The sequence below is a fragment of the Delphinus delphis genome, chromosome X (genome assembly GCF_949987515.2).
Source record: "Delphinus delphis chromosome X, mDelDel1.2, whole genome shotgun sequence".
Classification (NCBI taxonomy): Eukaryota; Metazoa; Chordata; class Mammalia; order Artiodactyla; family Delphinidae; genus Delphinus; species Delphinus delphis.
Window position 1 is genome coordinate 66969686 of NC_082704.1, and position 17420 is coordinate 66987105.

Below are 17420 nucleotides of genomic sequence, written 5' to 3' on the forward strand. Positions count from 1 at the left end.
TAGTGCTGCAATGAACACTGGTACATAACTCTTTCTGAATTATGGTTTTCTCAGGGTATATGCCCAGTAGTGGGATTGCTGGGTCGTATGGTAGTTCACTTTTTAGTTTTTTAAGGAACCTCCATACTGTTCTCCATAGTGGCTGTATCAATTTACATTCCCACCACCAGTGCAAGAGGGTTCCCTTTGCTCCACACCCTCTCCAGCATTTATAGTTTGTAGATTTTTTTTTTTTCGGTACGCGGGCCTCTCACTGTTGTGGCCTCTCCCGTTGCGGAGCACAGGCTCCGGATGCACAGGCTCAGCGGCCATGGCTCACCGGCCCAGCGGCTCCGCGGCATGTGGGATCTTCCCAGACCAGGGCATGAACCCGCGTCCCCTGCATCGGCAGGCTGACTCTTAACCACTGCGCCACCAGGGAAGCCCTATAGTTTGTAGATTTTTTAATGATGGCCATTCTGAACGGTGTGAGGTGATACCTCATTGTAGTTTTGATTTGCATTTCTCTAATAATTAGTGATGTTGAGCATCCTTTCATGTGTTTGTTGGCAATCTGTATATCTTCTTTGGAGAAATGTCTATTTGGGTTTTCTGCCCATTTTTGGATTGGGTTGTTTGTTGTTTTGATATTGAGGTGCATGATCTGCTTGTATATTTTGGAGATTAATCCTTTGTCAATTGCTTCGTTTGCAACTATCCTCTCCCATTCTGAGGGTTGTCCTTTCGTCTTGTTATGGTTTCCTTTGCTGCCTAAAAGCTTTTAAGTTTCATTAGGTCCCATTTGTTTATTTTTGTTTTTATTTCCATTTCCCTAGGAGGTGGGTCAAAAAGGATCTTGCTGTGATTTATGTCACAGAGTGTTGTGCCTATGTTTTCCTCTTAAGAGTTTTATAGTGTCCGACCTTACATTTAGGTCTTTAATCCATTTTGATTTTATGTTTGTGTATGGTGTTAGGGAGTGTTCTAATTTCATTATTTTACATGTAGCTGTCAAGTTTTCCCAGCACCAGTTATTGAAGAGGCTGTCTTTTCTCCATTGTATATTCTTGCCTCCTTTATCAAAAATAAGGTGACCATATGTGCGTGGGTTTATCTCTGGGCTTTCTATCCTGTTCCATTGAACTATATTTCTGTTTCTGTGCCAGTACTGTACTGTTTTGCCTACGGTAGCTTTGTAGTATAGTGTGAAGTCCAGGAGCCTGATGCCTCCAGCTCTGTTTTTCGTTCTCAAGATTGCTTGGCTATTCGGGATCTTTTGTGTTTCCATACAAATTGTGAAATTTTTTGTTCTAGTTCTGTGAAAGATGCCATTGGTAGTTTGATAAGGATTGCATTGAATCTGTAGATTGCTTTGGGTAGTACAGTCATTTTCACAGTGTTGGTTGTTCCAATCAAAGAACATGGTATATCTCTACATCTGTTTCTATCATCTTTAACTTCTTTCATCAGTGTCTTACAGTTTTCTGCATACAGGTCCTTTCTCTCCTTAGGTAGTTTTATGCCTAGGTATTTTATTCTTTTTGTTGCAGTGGTAAATGGGAATGTTTCCTTAATTTCTCTTTCAGATTTTTCATCATTAGTGTGTAGGAATGCAAGAGATTACTGTGCGTTAATTTTGTGTCCTGCTACTTTACCAAATTCATTGATTAGCTCTAGTAGTTTGCTGGTACCATCTTTAGGATTCTCTATGTACAGTATCATGTCATATGCAGATATTGACAGTTTTACTTCTTTTCCAATTTGGATTCCTTTTATTTCTTTTTCTTCTCTGATTGCTGTGGCTAAAATTTCCAAAACTATGTTGAATAATAGCAGAGAGAGTGTGCCACCTTGTCTTGTTCCTGATATTAGCGGAAATGGTTTCAGTTTTTTACCATTGAGAACGATGTTGGCTCTGGGTTTGTCATATATGGCCTTTATTATGTTGAGGTAGGTTCCCTCTATGCCTACTTTCTGCAGTTTTTATCATAAATGGGTGTTGAATTTTGTCAAAGGCTTTTCCTGCATCTACTGAGATTATCGTATGGTTTTTATCCTTCAGTCTGTTAATATGGTGTATCACACTGATTGATTTGCCTATGTTGAAGAATCCTTGCATTCCTGGAATCAACCCCACTTGATCATGGTGTATGATACTTTTAATGTGCTGTTGGATTCTGTTTGCTAGTATTTTGTTGAGGATTTTCGCATCTCTGTTCATCAGTGTTACTGGCCTGTGGTTCTCTTTTTTTGTGACATCTTTTTCTGGTTTTGGTGTCAGGGTGATGGTGGCCTCGTAGAATGAGATTGGGAGTGTTCTTCCCTCTGCCCTATTTTGGAAGAGTTTGAGAAGGATCGGTGTTAGCTCCTCTCTAAATGTTTGATAGAATTTACCTGTGAAGCCATCTGGTCCTGGACTTTTGTTTGTTAAAGATTTTTAATCACAGTTTCAATTTCAATGCTTGTGATTGGTCTGTTTATATTTTCTTTTTTCTTTTTTTTTTGTGGTACGCGGGCCTCTCACTGTTGTGGCCTCTCCCATTGCGGAGCACAGGCTCTGGACGCGCAGGCTCAGCAGCCATGACTCACGGGCCCAGCCGCTCCGCGGCATGTGGGATCTTCCCAGACCGGGGCACGAACCCGTGTCCCCTGCATTGGAAGGCGGACTCTCAACCACTGCACCACCAGGGAAGCCCTGTTTATATTTTCTATTTCTTCCTGGTTCAGTCTCGGAAAGTTGTGCTTTTTTTAAAAAAAAAATTAATTAATTTTAACATCTTTATCAGAGAATAATTGCTTTACAATGGTGTGTTAGTTTCTGCTGTATAACAAAGTGAATCAGCTACACATATATCCCCATTTCTCCTGCCTCTTGTGTCTCCCTCCCACCCCTCTAGGTGGACACAAAGCACCGAGAAGTTCTCCCTTTCCCATACTCCTGCTTCCCACTAACTATCTATTTTACATTTTGTAGTGTATATATGTCCACGCCACTCTCTCACTCCGTCCCAGCTTACCCCTCACCCTCCCCATGTCCTCAAGTCCATTCTCTACATCTGCGTCTTTTTCCTGTCCTACCCCTCGGTTCTTCAGAACCAGTTTTTTTTTTCTTACATTCCATATGTGTGTGTTAGTATACAGTATTTTTTTTCCTCTTTCTGCCTTACTTCACTCTGTATGACAGTCTCTAGTTCTATCCACCTCACTGCAGATAACTCAATTGCATTTCTTTTTATGGCTCAGTAATAGTCCATGGAAATATGTGCCACATCATCTTTATCCATTCATCTGTCGATGGACACTTAGGTTGCTTCAGTGTCCTGGCTATTGTAAATAGTGCTGCAATGAACATTGTGGTACATGGCTATTTTTGAATTATGGTTTTCTCAGGGTATATGCCCTGTAATGCGTATGCTTGGTCATATGGTAATTCTATTTTCAGTTTCTTAAGGAACCTCCAAATTGTTCTCCATAGTGGCTGTATCAATTTACATTCCCACCAACAGTGCAAGAGGGTTCCCTTTTCTCCACACCCTCTCCAGCATTTATTGTTTGTAGATTTTTTTTTTTACAGTTTTCTTTTAACATCTTTATTGGAGTATAATTGCTTTACAGTGGTATGTTAGTTTCTGCTTTATAACAAAATGAATCAGTTATATATATATACATATGTTCCCATATCTCTTCCCTCTTGCGTCTCCCTCCCTCCCACCCTCCCTATCCCACCCCTCCAGGTGGTCACAAAGCACCGAGCTGATCTCCCTGTGCTATGCAGCTGCTTCCCACTAGCTATCTACCTTACGTTTGGTAGTGTATATATGTCCATGCCTCTCTCTCACTTTGTCACAGCTTACCCTTCCCCCCCCCATATCCTCAAGCCCATTCTCTAGTAGGTCTGTGCCTTTATTCCTGTTTTACCCCTAGGTTCTTCATGACATTTTTTTCTTAAATTCCATATATATATTAGGACACGATATTTGTCTCTCTCTTTCTGACTTACTTCACTCTGTATGACAGACTGTAGGTCTATCCATCTCATTACAAATAGCTCAATTTCATTTCTTTTTATGGCTGAGTAATATTCCATTGTATATATGTGCCACATCTTCTTTATCCATTCATCCGATGATGGACACTTAGGTTGTTTCCATCTCCAGGCTATTGTAAATAGAGCTGCAATGAACATTTTGGTACATGACTCTTTTTGAATATGGTTTTCTCAGGGTATATGCCCAGTAGTGGGATTGCTGGGTCATAGGGTAGTTCTATTTGTAGTTTTTTAAGGAACCTCCATACTGTTCTCCACAGTGGCTCTATCAATTTACATTCCCACCAACAGTGCAAGAGGGTTCCCTTTTCTCCACACCCTCTCCAGCATTTATTGTTTACAGATTTTTTGATGATGGCCATTCTGACCGGTGTGAGACGATATCTCATTGTAGTTTTGATTTGCATTTCTCAAATGATTAGTGATGTTGAGCATTCTTTCATGTGTTTGTTGGCAGTCTGTATATCTTCTTTGGAGAAATGTCTACTTAGGTCTTCTGCCCATTTTTGGATTGGGTTGTTTGTTTTTTTGTTATTAAGCTGCATGAACTGTAGATATTTTGATGATGGCCATTCTGACTGGTGTGAGGTGATACCTCATTGTAGTTTTGATTTGCAGTTCTCTCATGATTAGTGATCTTGAGCATTCTTTCATGTGTTTGTTGGCAGTCTGTATATATTCTTTGGAGAAATGTCTATTTGGGTCTTCTGACTATTTTTGGTTTGGATTGTTTGCATTTTAGATATTGAGCTACATGAGCTGCTTGTATATTTTGGAGATTGATCCTTTGTCAGTTTCTTCATTTGCAAATATTTTCTCCCATTCTGAGGGTTGTCTTTTCGTCTTATTTATGGTTTCCTTTGCTGTGCAAAAGCTTTTAACTTTTATTAGGTCCCATTTGTTTATTTTTGCTTTTATTTCCATTTCTCTAGGAGGTGGGTCAAAAAGAATCTTGCTGTGATTTATGTCATAGAGTGTTCTGCCTATGCTTTCCTCTAAGAGTTTATACTTTCTGGCCTTACATTTAGGTCTTTAAACCATTTTGAGTTTGTTTTTGTGTATCATGTTAGGGCGTGTTCTGGTTTCATTCTTCTACATATAACTGTCCAGTTTTCCCAGCACCACTTATTGAAGATGTGGTCTTTTCTCCATTGTATATTCTTTCCTCCTTTATCAAAGGTAAGGTTACATATGTGTGTCGGTTTATCTCTGGGCTTTCTATCCTGTTCCATTGATCTATATTTCTGTTTTTGTGCCAGTACCATACTGTCTTGATTACTGTAGCTTTGTAGTATAGTCTGAAGTCAGGGAACCTGATTCCTCCAGCTCCGGTTTTCTTTCTCAAGATTACTTTGGCTATTTGTGGTCTTTTCTGTTTCCATACAAATTGTGAAATTTTTTGTTCTGGTTCTGTGAAAAATGCCATTGGTAGTTTGATAGGGATAGCATTGAATCTGTAGATTGCTTTGGGTAGTAAAGTCATTTTCACAATGTTAATTCTTCCAATCCAAGAACATGGTATATCTCTACATCTGTTTCTATCGTCTTTAACTTCCTTCCTCAGTGTCTTATAGTTTTCATCATACAGGTCTTTTGTCTCCTTAGGTAGTTTTATGCCAGGTATGTTATTCTTTTTGTTGCAGTGGTAAAATGGGTGTGTTTCCTTAATTTCTCTTTCAGATTTTTCATCATTAGTGTGTAGGAATGCAAGAGATTCCTGTGCATTAATTTTGTATCCTGCTGCTTTATCAAATTCATTGATTAGCTCTAATAGTTTTTCCAGTAGTATCTTTAGGATTCTCTATGTACAGTATCATGTCATCTGCAAACAGTGACAGTTCTCCTTCTTCTTTTCCAATTTGGATTCCATTCATTTCTTTTCCTTCTCTGATTGCTGTGGCTAAAACTTCCAAAACTATGTTGAATAATAGTGGTGAGAGTGGGCAACCTTGTCTTGTTCTCGATCTTAGAGGAAATGATTTCAGTTTTTCAGCATTGAGAATGATGTTGGCTTTGGGATTGTCATATATGGCCTTTATTATGTTGAGGTAGGTTCCCTCTATGCCTACTTTCTGGAGGGTTTTTATCATAAATTGGTGTTGAATTTTGTCTAAAGCTTTTTCTGCATCTCTTGAGATAATCATATGGTTTTTATCCTTCAGTATTTTAATATGGTGTATCACGTTGATTGATTTGCATATATTGAAGAATCCTTGCATTCCTGTGATAAACCCCACTTGATCATGGTGTATCATCCTTCTAATGTGCTGTTGGATTCTGTTTGCTAGTATTTTTTGAGAATTTTTGCATCTCTGTTAATCAGTGATATTGGCCTGTAGTTTTCTTTTTTTTGACATCCTTGTATGCTTTTGGTATCAAGGTGATGGTGGCCTCGTAGAATGTGTTTGGGAGTGTTCCTTCCTCTGCTATATTTTGGAAGAGTTTGAGAAGGGTAATTTATAGCTCTTCTCTAAATGCTTGATAGAATTCTCCTGTGAAGCCATCTGGTCCTGGGCTTTTGTTTGTTGGGAGAGTTTTAATCACAGTTTCAATTTCAGTGGTTGTGATTGGTCTGTTTATATTTTCTTCTTCCTGGTTCAGTCTCGGAAGGTTGTGCTTTTCTATAAATTTGTCCATTTCTTCCAGGTTGTCTATTTTATTGGCATAGAATTGCTTGTAGTAATCTCTCATGATCCTTTGTATTTCTGCAGTGTCACGTTACTTCTTCTTTTTCATTTCTAATTCTATTGATTTGAGTCTTCTCCCTTTTTTTCTTGATGAGGCTGGCTAATGGTTTATCAATTTTGTTTATCTTCTCAATGAACCATCTTTTAGTTTTATTGATCTTTGCTATTTTTTCATTTATTTCTGATCTGATCTTTATGATTTCTTTCCTTCTGCTAACTTTGGGGGTTTTTTGTTTTTCTTTGTCTAATTGATTTAGGTTAAGGTTAGGTTGTTTATTTGAGATTTTTCTTGTTTCCGAGGTAAGAGTGTATTGCTATAAACTTCCCTCTTAGAACTGCTTTTGCTGCATCCCATAGGTTTTGGGTCATCGTGTTTGCATTGTCATTTGTTTCTAGGTGTTTTTTAGTATCCTCTTTGATTTCTTCAGTGGTCTCTTGGTTATTTAGTAAGGTATGGTTTAGCCTCCCTGTGTTTGTATTTTTTACGGTTTTTTTCCTGTAATTGATATCTAGTCTCATAGCGTTGTGGTTGGAATAGATACTTGATACAATTTCTGTTTTCTTAAATTTACCAAGGCTTGATTTGTGACCCAAGATATGATCTATCCTGGAGAATGTTTCATGAGCACTTGAGAGGAATGTGTATTCTGTTGTTTTTGGATGGAATGTCCTATAAATATCAGTTAAGTCCATCTTGTTTAATGTGTCATTTAAAGCTTGTGTTTCCTTATTTATTTTCATTTTGGATGATCTGTCCATTGGTGAAAGTGGGGTGTTAAAGTCCCCTCCTATGAATGTGTTACTGTCAATTTCCCCTTTGATGGCTGTTAGCGTTTGCCTTATGGACTGAGGTGCTCCTATGTTGGGTGCATAAATATTTACAATTGTTACATCTTCTTCTTGGGTCGATCCCTTGATCATTATGTAGTGCCCTTCATTGTCTCTTCTAATAGTCTTTATTTTAAAGTCTATTTCGTCTGATATGAGAATTGCTACTCCAGCTTTCTTTTGATTTCCATTTGCATGGAATATATTTTTCCATCCCCTCACTTTCAGTCTGTATGTGTCCCTAGGTCTGAAGTGGGTCTCTTGTAGACAGCATATATATGGGTCTTGTTTTTGTATCCCTTCAGCCAGTCTGTGTCTTTTGGTGGGCACATTCAATCCATTTACCTTTAAGGTAATTATCGATATGTATGTCCCTATTCCCGTTTTCTTAATTGTTTGGGATTTGTTATTGTAGGTCCTTTCCTCCTCTTGTGTTTCTTGCCTAGAGAAGTTCCTTTAGCATTTGTTTTAAAGCTGATTTGGTGGTGCTGAACTCTCTCAGCTTTTGCTTGTCTGTAAAGGTTTTAATTTCTCCATCAAATCTGAATGAGATCCTTGCTTGGTAAAGTAATCTTGGTTGTAGATTTTTCTCCTTCATCACTTTAAATATGTCCTGCCACCCACTTCTGGCTTTCAAAGTTTCTGCTGAAAGATCAGCTGTTAACCTTATGGAGATTCCCTTGTGTGTTATTTGTTGTTTTTCCCTTGCTGCTTTTTGTATGTTTTCTTTGTATTTAATTTTTGATAGTTCGATTAATATGTGTCTTGGCATGTTTCTCCTTGGATTTATCCTGTATGGGACTCTCTGTGCTTCCTGGACTTGATTAACTATTTCCTTTCCCATATTAGGAAAGGTTTCAACTATAATCTCTTCAAATATTTTCTCAGTCCCTTTCTTTTTTTCTTCTTCTTTTGGGACCCCTGTAATTCGAGTGTTGGTGTGTTTAATGTTGTTCCAGAGTTCTCTGAGACTGTCTTCTTTTTGTTCTTTTTTCTTTATTCTGCTCTGCAGTAGTTATTTCCACTATTTTATCTTCCAGGTCGCTTATCCATTATTCTACCTCAGTTTTTCTGCTATTGATTCCTGCTAGAGAAGTTTAAATTTTTTTTATTGTGTTGTTCATCATTGTTTGTTTGCTCTTTAGTTCTTCTAGGTCCTTGTTAAACGTTTCTTGTATTTTCTCCATTCTATTTCCAAGATTTTGGATCCTCTTTACTCTCATTACTCTGAATTCTTTTTCAGGTAGACTGCCTATTTCCTCTTCATTTGTTTGGTCTGGTGGGTTTTTACCTTGCTCCTTCATCTGCTGCATATTTCTCTGTCTTCTCATTTTGCTTAACTTACTGTGTTTGTGGTCTCCTTTTCTCAGGCTGCAGGTTCGTAGTTCCCGTTGTTATTGGTGTCTGCCCCCAGTGGCTAAGTTTGGTTCAGTGGGTTGTGTAGGCTTCCTGGTGGAGGGGACTAGTGCCTGTGTTCTGGTGGATGAGGCTGGATCTTGTCTTTCTGGTGGGCAAGGACATGTCTGGTGGTGTGTTTTGGGGTGTCTGTGGACTTATTATGATTTTAGGCAGCCTCTCTGCTAATGGGTGGGGTTGTGTTCCTGTCTTGCTAGTTGTTTGGCGTGGGGCATCCAGCACTGGAGCTTGCTGGCCGTTGGGTGGCGCTGGGTCTTAGCATTGAGATGGAGCTATCACCAATTGATATTACATGAGGCCAGGAGGTCTCTGGTGGTCCAATGTCCTGAACTTGGCTCTCCTACCGCAGAGGCTCAGTCCTGACACCAAGCCCAAGTACCAGGATCCTATTAACCACATGGCTCAGAAAAAAAGGGAGAAAAAAAAGAAAGAAAAAATAATAATGATAATTTTTTAAAATTATTTAAATAAAAATTATAATTATAATAAAAAAGAAGAGAGCAACCAAACCAATAAAGAAATCCACCAATAATAGCAAGCGCTAAAAACTAAACTAAGATAAGCATAAAAATCAGAAACAAATCAGTCACAGACAGCAATCCCCACATCTACAGTTTCTCCCAAAGTCCACCGCCTCAATTTTGGGATGTTTCATTGTCAGTTCAGGTATTCCACAGATGCACGGTAAATCAAGTTGATTGTGGGGATTTAATCCACTGCTCCTGAGGCTGCATGGAGAAATTTCCATTTCTCGTCTTTGTTCACACAGCTCCTGGGGTTCAGCTTTGGTTTTGGCCCCATCTCTGCATGTAGGCCGTCCTCAGGCATCTGTCCCCACCCAGACAGGATGGGGTTAACGCAGCGGCTGATTAGGGGGCTCTTGTTCATTCAGGCCCGGGGGAGGGAGGGGTACAGTAGTTATAATTGGAATGCCAGGCGAGCCTGTGGTGGCAGAGGCCAGCATGACGTTGCAGCTGCCTGAGGTGTGCCATGTGTTGTCCTGGGGAAGTTGTCCCTAGATCATGGGACCCTGGCATTGGCGGGCTGCACAGGCTCGTGGGGCAGCGGGGGTGTTGTGGGTAGTGACGTGTGCTTGCACACAGGATTCTTGGTGGCTGCAGCAGCAGCATTAACATTTCATGCTTGTCTCTGGGGTCCGAGCTTATAGCCGTGGCTCACGCCCATCTCTGGAGCTCATTTAAGCGGTGCTCTGCCTTCTGTGGGCAGACAGGAAAGGAATCCCCTCTCCTTGCACACCCTGAAACAATGGTCTCTTGCCTCTTAGGCAGGTGCAGACTTTTTCCCCGGACTCCCTCCTGGCTAGCTTTGGTGCACTAGCCCCCTTCAGGCTGTGTTCACGCAGCCAACTCCAGTCCTCTCCCTGGGATCTGAACTCCGAAGGCTGAGCCTCAGCTCCCAGCCCCCACCCGCCACAGCGGTGAGCAGACAAGCCTCTCAGGCTGGTGAGTGCTGGTCGGCACCCATTCTCTGTGTGGGAATCTCTCCACTTTGCCCTCTGCACCCCTGTTGCTGCTCTCTCCTCCGTGGCTCTGAAGCTTCCCCCCCGCCCGCCGCCGCCCACCCCCGTCTCCTCCAGTGAAGGGTCTCCCTAATGTGTGGAAACTTTTCCTCCTTCACAGCTCCCTCCCAGAGGTGCAGGTCCCATCCCTATTCTTTTGTCTCTCTTTTTTCTTTTGCCCTACCCAAGTACATGGGGAGTTTCTTGCCTTTTGGGAAGTCTGAGGTCTTCTGCTAGCATTCAGTAAGTGTTCTGTCGGAGTTGTTTCACATGTAGATGTATTTTTGATGTCTTTGTGGGGAGGAAAGTGATCTCCACATCTTATTCCTCCGCCTCTTGAAGGTCCCCCCTGAAAATGGTTCTTTCTGGAATATGCCAGGACAATGTGGTCTTTTGCAGTTAACTGTTTCTCAGAACACAAAAGGGTGAGGGGTCTCCTACCAATGCTGATTTCTAGAAGCATGGGGCTCAAAGTTCAATACTGTCAATGACATGACTCTGCTTTGTCAGTTTTGTCTGTGGAATTTCTCTGTATTCTCTTTTGTATGCCATACTATTTCTGCTTGCCTTTTTTGTTTGTTTTTTGCTTTTGTTTTTCTGTGCTTATGACTTGGTTCCCTAACTTAATTGTAGGCTCTCTGAGGGAAGGAAGTATGTCTTATATTGATTTGTATTGCTCCTCTTCCCCAATGCCCCCCTCTTTTTGCCTAACAGTGTTCCATCCCAACTACCCAAAAGTTATTGACTTCAGTAGAAAGACATTATTTCTTTTTTGATGTGCTAAGATAGTAAGTAGATATATAAATTGTAAGCTTTTCATAATTGGAAATAAGCATCCAAGAACTTTTAAAGTTACATATTTAACTCTTGTTTACAGGGAATTCAGGGATGGACAAACCTTTTTCTCTAATTGGTTTCTTTCTGCTTGCATACATAATGCCAACCTATTCTTTTGCTTAGGTGATCGCTGAGTTCACCTTCATGAGCAAAGTCTGTGTCTACTGGTATTTTTACCAACTTCCTGCTGTCTGGTGTACCTGTCTCATTGACTCAGCTTGTGAACCAGGGCATTGTTCAGAATATGAAATATTATGGAAGAGATTTCATGAAGGAGTTTATGCATTGTGTAGGCAATAAAAAGACCTTACAATCTCATAGTAACAAAGATGCCATTTTAAATGATGCTCATGCCTAGAATTCTGTTTCAAATAAAATATCAGGGAGAACACAGGAAAAAATGGGCTGAATGTTCAAAGTGTCTGTGGAAGCAAAAGAAACTGAAGCATTTAAGATGAGGCCTTAAAAACAAATTATAACACGTTTGATGATAATGTTCTTTTACATCTACTCAACAAGGCTTAATGGAAGCGCAATAAAAGACTAGGTTAATGTTGACAAGAGTTTAAAGCGACACAGTATCAGTGATAGCAAAAACGGTAAAGGACATCAGTGAAGTCAGTGAAGACAACTTTAGTGAAGGAGACAAAATAACTTTAGAAGAGGCTGCTTCAATCACCATTGTAATAATTGCATATACGGAAAGGCAACCACACTGCACTGCCCAGGAGGTCATGCATTTGTACATTCTCCACTCAGCTTTTATGAGCAACGAGTGCCAAGACTTACTCACACACACAAAAAAAATTTCTAGGTTATGTCATAGGGTCAGTACGGAGAAATCAAGTCACCAACATCTTCTACATATGGCTGAGCAAGATAGTCTTTAAAGCCCCTTCTAGAGTCTAGCTTTCTTAAACTCCTATAAGTAGTCATCAGTGTTCATCATGATGACCCCAGGATACTACAATTTTTAAAAATGATTTCTGAATCATTAGAGAAAGGTTCTGTTTTGTTCGATATAGTTATGATATTTTAAATCTTTGAAAATCAGGGATCCCGAATAGGAAATATTACCAATCAACCTGAATATTTACTTTACCAAAACACTTCATTCCCTAATCATTCTGGGCCGTTTACCATATAATGTTCTTAGGTAGATTTTTGTTTTTCTTAAAAGAAGGGGAAATTGTAAGGGACTAGATCTCAAGGGTTAGATCCTTGGCTAAAGACTCCCTTGGATTGCTTGTGGCTGTTGGCTGTAGCAACTTGTTTTCTTGCAGAGATGAAGCATCTGGTTTTTGTTATCTCAATGATGCTGTCCTGGGAATATTACGATTACGACGGAAATTTGACCGTATTCTCTATGTGGATTTGGATCTGCACCACGGAGATGGTAAGCCCTTCACTTTCAAAGGTGCTTTGCTGCTAGGACTGCAGGTTTTTATCAGTAAAGCTGCTTCTAGGCAACTGGTAACAGGAGAAATGCCTCTTGCAATTGAAATTTTCCTAATCCAGAATCCTGAAGTAGGTAGAGATTCTTTTAACTGATGCAATGCCTCCTGTGCTGACCAAGCTGCTTTAAAATACCAGATTCTTGTAATTTCTCCTCCCCTCTCCTCCAGTAGCAAAGCTCTCCAGTAGAGAACTTTAAGAAGTGGAAATCAGGGTAAGATTTCCTAGTGTTTACTCCAGTGCTTAGTGACCTCCCTCAGTCCACTTCCATAGGTTCTAAATGAAATCTGCAGTCAGAGCTGAGAGTCCTGATGCTTCTCTTAAAATAGAAGAGGTGCATGGTGGACTAACATTCTGAATTTTTCACCAATAGGGATACCAACTCATGCAGAGATCAGAATCTGTGCTTCTTGCTTTGTATTGCTAAAATATTTAGTCCTGCACAAACTCAGGGCACCTTCTCTAACTTTTAATAGCAGCAGACTCTAACAATTTGCCTTAACCCCATTAATCCTCTCTTAGAAGACTTCACTAAAAGGATGTATTAAGCCCTCCTGTGTACTTTTCATCTAGAACGTAGAGCTGCAGTGACAGTTACCCTCATTCTGTTTCTTTACTATAGCCTGTGTATGACACATATTTCCATCGATCTAGGACACTTATCCAGTCAAATTAGTTAAGGATATTCCTTCCCTGCCCCCATATCAGTGATTCCTGCTTCCCTGTTTCCAGGGATCTTTTGAGACAAACTAACAAAACCAAGGCATAAGAGATGAAAAGAATAGTATGTGATGGAAGCTAGGGTCAGCTCTGCTGCCAAAACAGAAAAAGGAAGAAATTGTGGGAGAGACCTCCCAGGGAGTTCAGCTAGATGGACGCTTCCATGGAATGGTGACAGAAAATTAAAGGTAACAGAGAGAAGTGAGAAGGGTTAAAACAACCAACACACTACTTTGAGAACCATGTCCAATTAATATCTGAATACTTTGCCAATGCAGAATCCAGCCTTGCTCAAAACCCTTCAGAGGCTCTTATTGCCTATAACAAGGGTAACATTTGGCCGGTGGCTTGTTTTTGTATGACCAGAGAGCTAAGAATGTTTTTTTACATTTTACAAGGTTGTAGAGCAGAAAAAAATACAATAAAGACCATGTAGTTTTCAAAGCCTAAAATATTTACTATGTAGCCACTTGGTTTGCTAAACCTCAGCCTATAGCAATGGTTCTCAAACTTGAATGTTGATCAGGATGACCTGGTGGTGGGGAGAGCTTGTTTTAAAATGCAGATTCCTTGGCCACATCCACCAGATATTCAGATTTAGTAGGTCTGGTATGGAACCTGGAAATCTCCATATTAATATCACCCCAGTTGTTCCACAGGCTACACTTTGAAAACCAGTGTTCTTCAAGGTAAAGTCCACATTATTTGCCCTGTCTTTCAAGGCCTGCCTCAAAGAGGCCTCACCTCCTCTCTCCAGCCTTCTCTCTTACTACTTGCTGTCCAGGCTACTCTATTCAATGATGCCCAGACACGTCTCACTGTTCCCTCCTCCCTGACTTTGCGGTACTTTTTCCTAACTTAGTTTTGTATTCTTTTCCCCTTTTGCATCTTCAGGTTCTACCCAAGAGCTCAAGTTGGTAGCAGATCTGTCCCAACGACTCCAGCCCAAGTGGTCTCTCCCCCTGTTCACTGTATTGTCCTGTATTGTTTCTATCACTGATTTGATATTTAATTATATATTGTCTTATATTGTGAGCGAATTCTTTAATGTGTATATGGCTTCTCCTCCCATAGAAACTTTCAGTTCCTCCAGAGCAGAAATCAAGTTATTTACTTCTTTCTGTCCTATGCAGTGGCAGGAACAAACAGACCTATGCCTATAGTAGTGGTTCAGTAAAATATTTGTTGAATGAATGAGTGATTATGAAATTCAAACTCTTAGTATCAGAGTTCAAGAATAGAATCAAGTCTATTGAACCATGTAAGAATGAAAGAAGACTGTCACCTGAAACCATTCTTTCCATTTGCAATGTTATTTCTATACCATTTATAGTTTCCTGTTTTAGCCAACTTTTATGGTGTGTTTCATTTCGGTTTATTTCCCCTCTTCAGCACCTCCCTTCCAGTGACCCCTGCCCCACCTCCAAACTCTTACACATTTGGTTTATTTTAAATCTCCCATGATTCCATAACTGGCATCCTGCGGTGGCCTCAGCAGCACCCCTACCCCATCTTCACCTTCTTTCAGCTACCTAACCACTCTTCGCTTTCACAGCGAGCCCCATACCCTCCTCTTTGTCTATGTCCTTTCTTAAAGTATGATTTTCTAACAACACCTAATGGCATCTCCCATGAGAAGTGATACAAATGGCTACTAAACATATGAAAAGGTGCTCAACACCATAAGACTCAGAGAAATGCAAATTAGAACAAGACGGTTCTTTCTGCCTAAGATTAAAAAGAATAGTGATACCCAGTGTCAGTCATGATGTCAGAAAACGGGAACTCTTACACACCATTGAGAGAAGTATAAATTTGTACCACCTTTCTGGATGGATAAATAATCAGGATTTTCATGAATTATCCTTGTCTATACTTCCGTTTCTAAGTTAAAATGCTATTTTAATTTATTTTCTTTTGTTTTATTTTGTTTACCTAATGCCTTGTGCCTGGAGCCTTTAACTGGTTTTAACTGCCTCCCCAGGGCAAAACATAAGGCTTGGGAAATTCAAACATACCTGTGATATACAAATAGAGTCAATATTTTTTTAAGGTCTCTGTTGGCCTCTAATGAAGACTGAAAGCATTAAGTAAACAGAGACAATTTCTTTATTCAAAGTATCAAAGAGGGTAATACATGAATTTGCTAAGAGTTCTTCCATTTTACAAACGGATTATCTGAATACAGTATGTGGTTCTGGGAGGAAAAGTGTAGAGGTGGGCAGCATGTTTATCTGAATAAGTAGTGGCTTGTTAGAGACATCTTCTATCTCCCAGGCCTCTCTTCATTTTCTGACTGTTAAAATGGAAAGGAGACTCCTTTCTAGAAGTTTTTCCTCCTGTCTTTCTCCAGGCTTTAAAAAGCTGTCATTCAAGCTGCTATTAAGGGCTACTTCCATGTTTTAGCCAGAAACATGTACTATAAGTTACTTAGTACACACGGAACTTTGGGTGAACTGCATTTATAACCAAATCTGTATTATAGAGAGGCATTTTATAATTAGGTTTTCACTATGTAATGCCTAATGTTCGTATTGGTCATGTTTTTCAAAGGGTTGCCACATTGTACTTCTTTGAAAAAAATCCCAAGAATTTAACTTAGAACCACTGAAACAAAACATAAAACTTCCAAGATGGTGCCAGTTTCCTTTATGCAGCTCTGTTGACAATGCCGCAATTATGAGCTCCAGCCCTTCCCCACCTTTTAGAACGGGTTGTCAAAGAGAGCCTGTGCATCCCCATTGCTTGGAAATGTCCAGCTTTAACTTGAGTGAATTTGAAAAGGAACCCCAAACTTCGCTTGAGGCCAGAGTTCTACCTCATCTTGTAATGACAGAGATCCAAGACCAGAGTTTTGTTACTTTTATTCCTCAGCTTGCTAGCTTTATTATTGCTACCTTCTCCTCTCTCTTCCTTCCCACAGCTGCTTTCTAGAGTTTCAGTTGTTGAAAACAGAGATTTGTATATATGAAGTGATTCTTCTGCCATTTCTTTCTCTGGTAGGTGTAGAAGATGCCTTCAGTTTCACCTCCAAAGTCATGACGGTGTCCCTGCACAAATTCTCCCCAGGATTTTTCCCAGGCAAGTGATCTGTGTGCTCAGTATTACATTTGAGGAATAAATACTGCAGTTCTATACATTTCTTATATCTTGTATTTCGATAGCTGCATGCTGTGAATGCCATATTGGTGCTACTCCATGCAAAACATTTAACATAGGTCATTTCAGGTGACAGCGATAAAAGGAATGTAATGCTGCTGCTTTTTCCAGATGATTTTCATGGACTGTCAATAGACAGCTCACTTACACTTACAGTACTATCAGGTAGCCTGTGTAACCCTCAACATCCTGATAAGTGCGATGATATATTAGTATTATGTCAATCTGAGACGTATGAAAAATCTAGTGAAGAAGTTAATCTCTATTTTTTTTGTTCATTTGATCCAGCAAGATGGAGACTAAGGTTTTCCCATTTTCTTACAGTTTTCCTACTTCCCCAATACTGTTTACAACAGTTTTTTTTTTAAATTTCATTCCCTTAGAAACCATCATTCATTCAAGATTGTTCTGCTAATTGACCTTTTGATTTTCTGAATTGCTATCAGAGAAGCCTTCAAGTTTTCTAATTCTCATGTTCTTAAAACTGTTCTCCGTGTTCCTCTCTTTGACAGGAACAGGTGATGTGTCTGATGTCGGCCTAGGGAAGGGACGGTACTACAGTGTAAATGTGCCCATTCAGGATGGCATACAGGATGAGAAGTATTACCACATCTGCGAAAGGTATAGCTGCAGTGCTGAGCCAGTAACAAGTACATTACTTTTCTGTAGGATGCAATGGCCCCCAATCCCAAAGAATTCTTGTTTTCAAAGAACCATTTGAAAAAAAATTAAAAAGCTACTATATACTCACATAGCTTTTGTACACTGCTCA

The 17420-nt window shown here is 39.9% G+C and overlaps 1 protein-coding gene across 1 annotated transcript in view; it reads left to right on the plus strand.

The window, feature by feature from the left end:
- The window catches only part of HDAC8 (histone deacetylase 8), a 241375-nt gene that overhangs the window by 66880 nt on the left and 157075 nt on the right, over nucleotides 1-17420 (plus strand). Inside the window, exons 5-7 of the mRNA XM_060001779.1 lie at nucleotides 12598-12710; nucleotides 16493-16570; nucleotides 17161-17269. Coding sequence (XP_059857762.1) covers nucleotides 12598-12710; nucleotides 16493-16570; nucleotides 17161-17269 — 300 coding nt within the window. The remainder of the gene's footprint in view (nucleotides 1-12597; nucleotides 12711-16492; nucleotides 16571-17160; nucleotides 17270-17420) is intronic.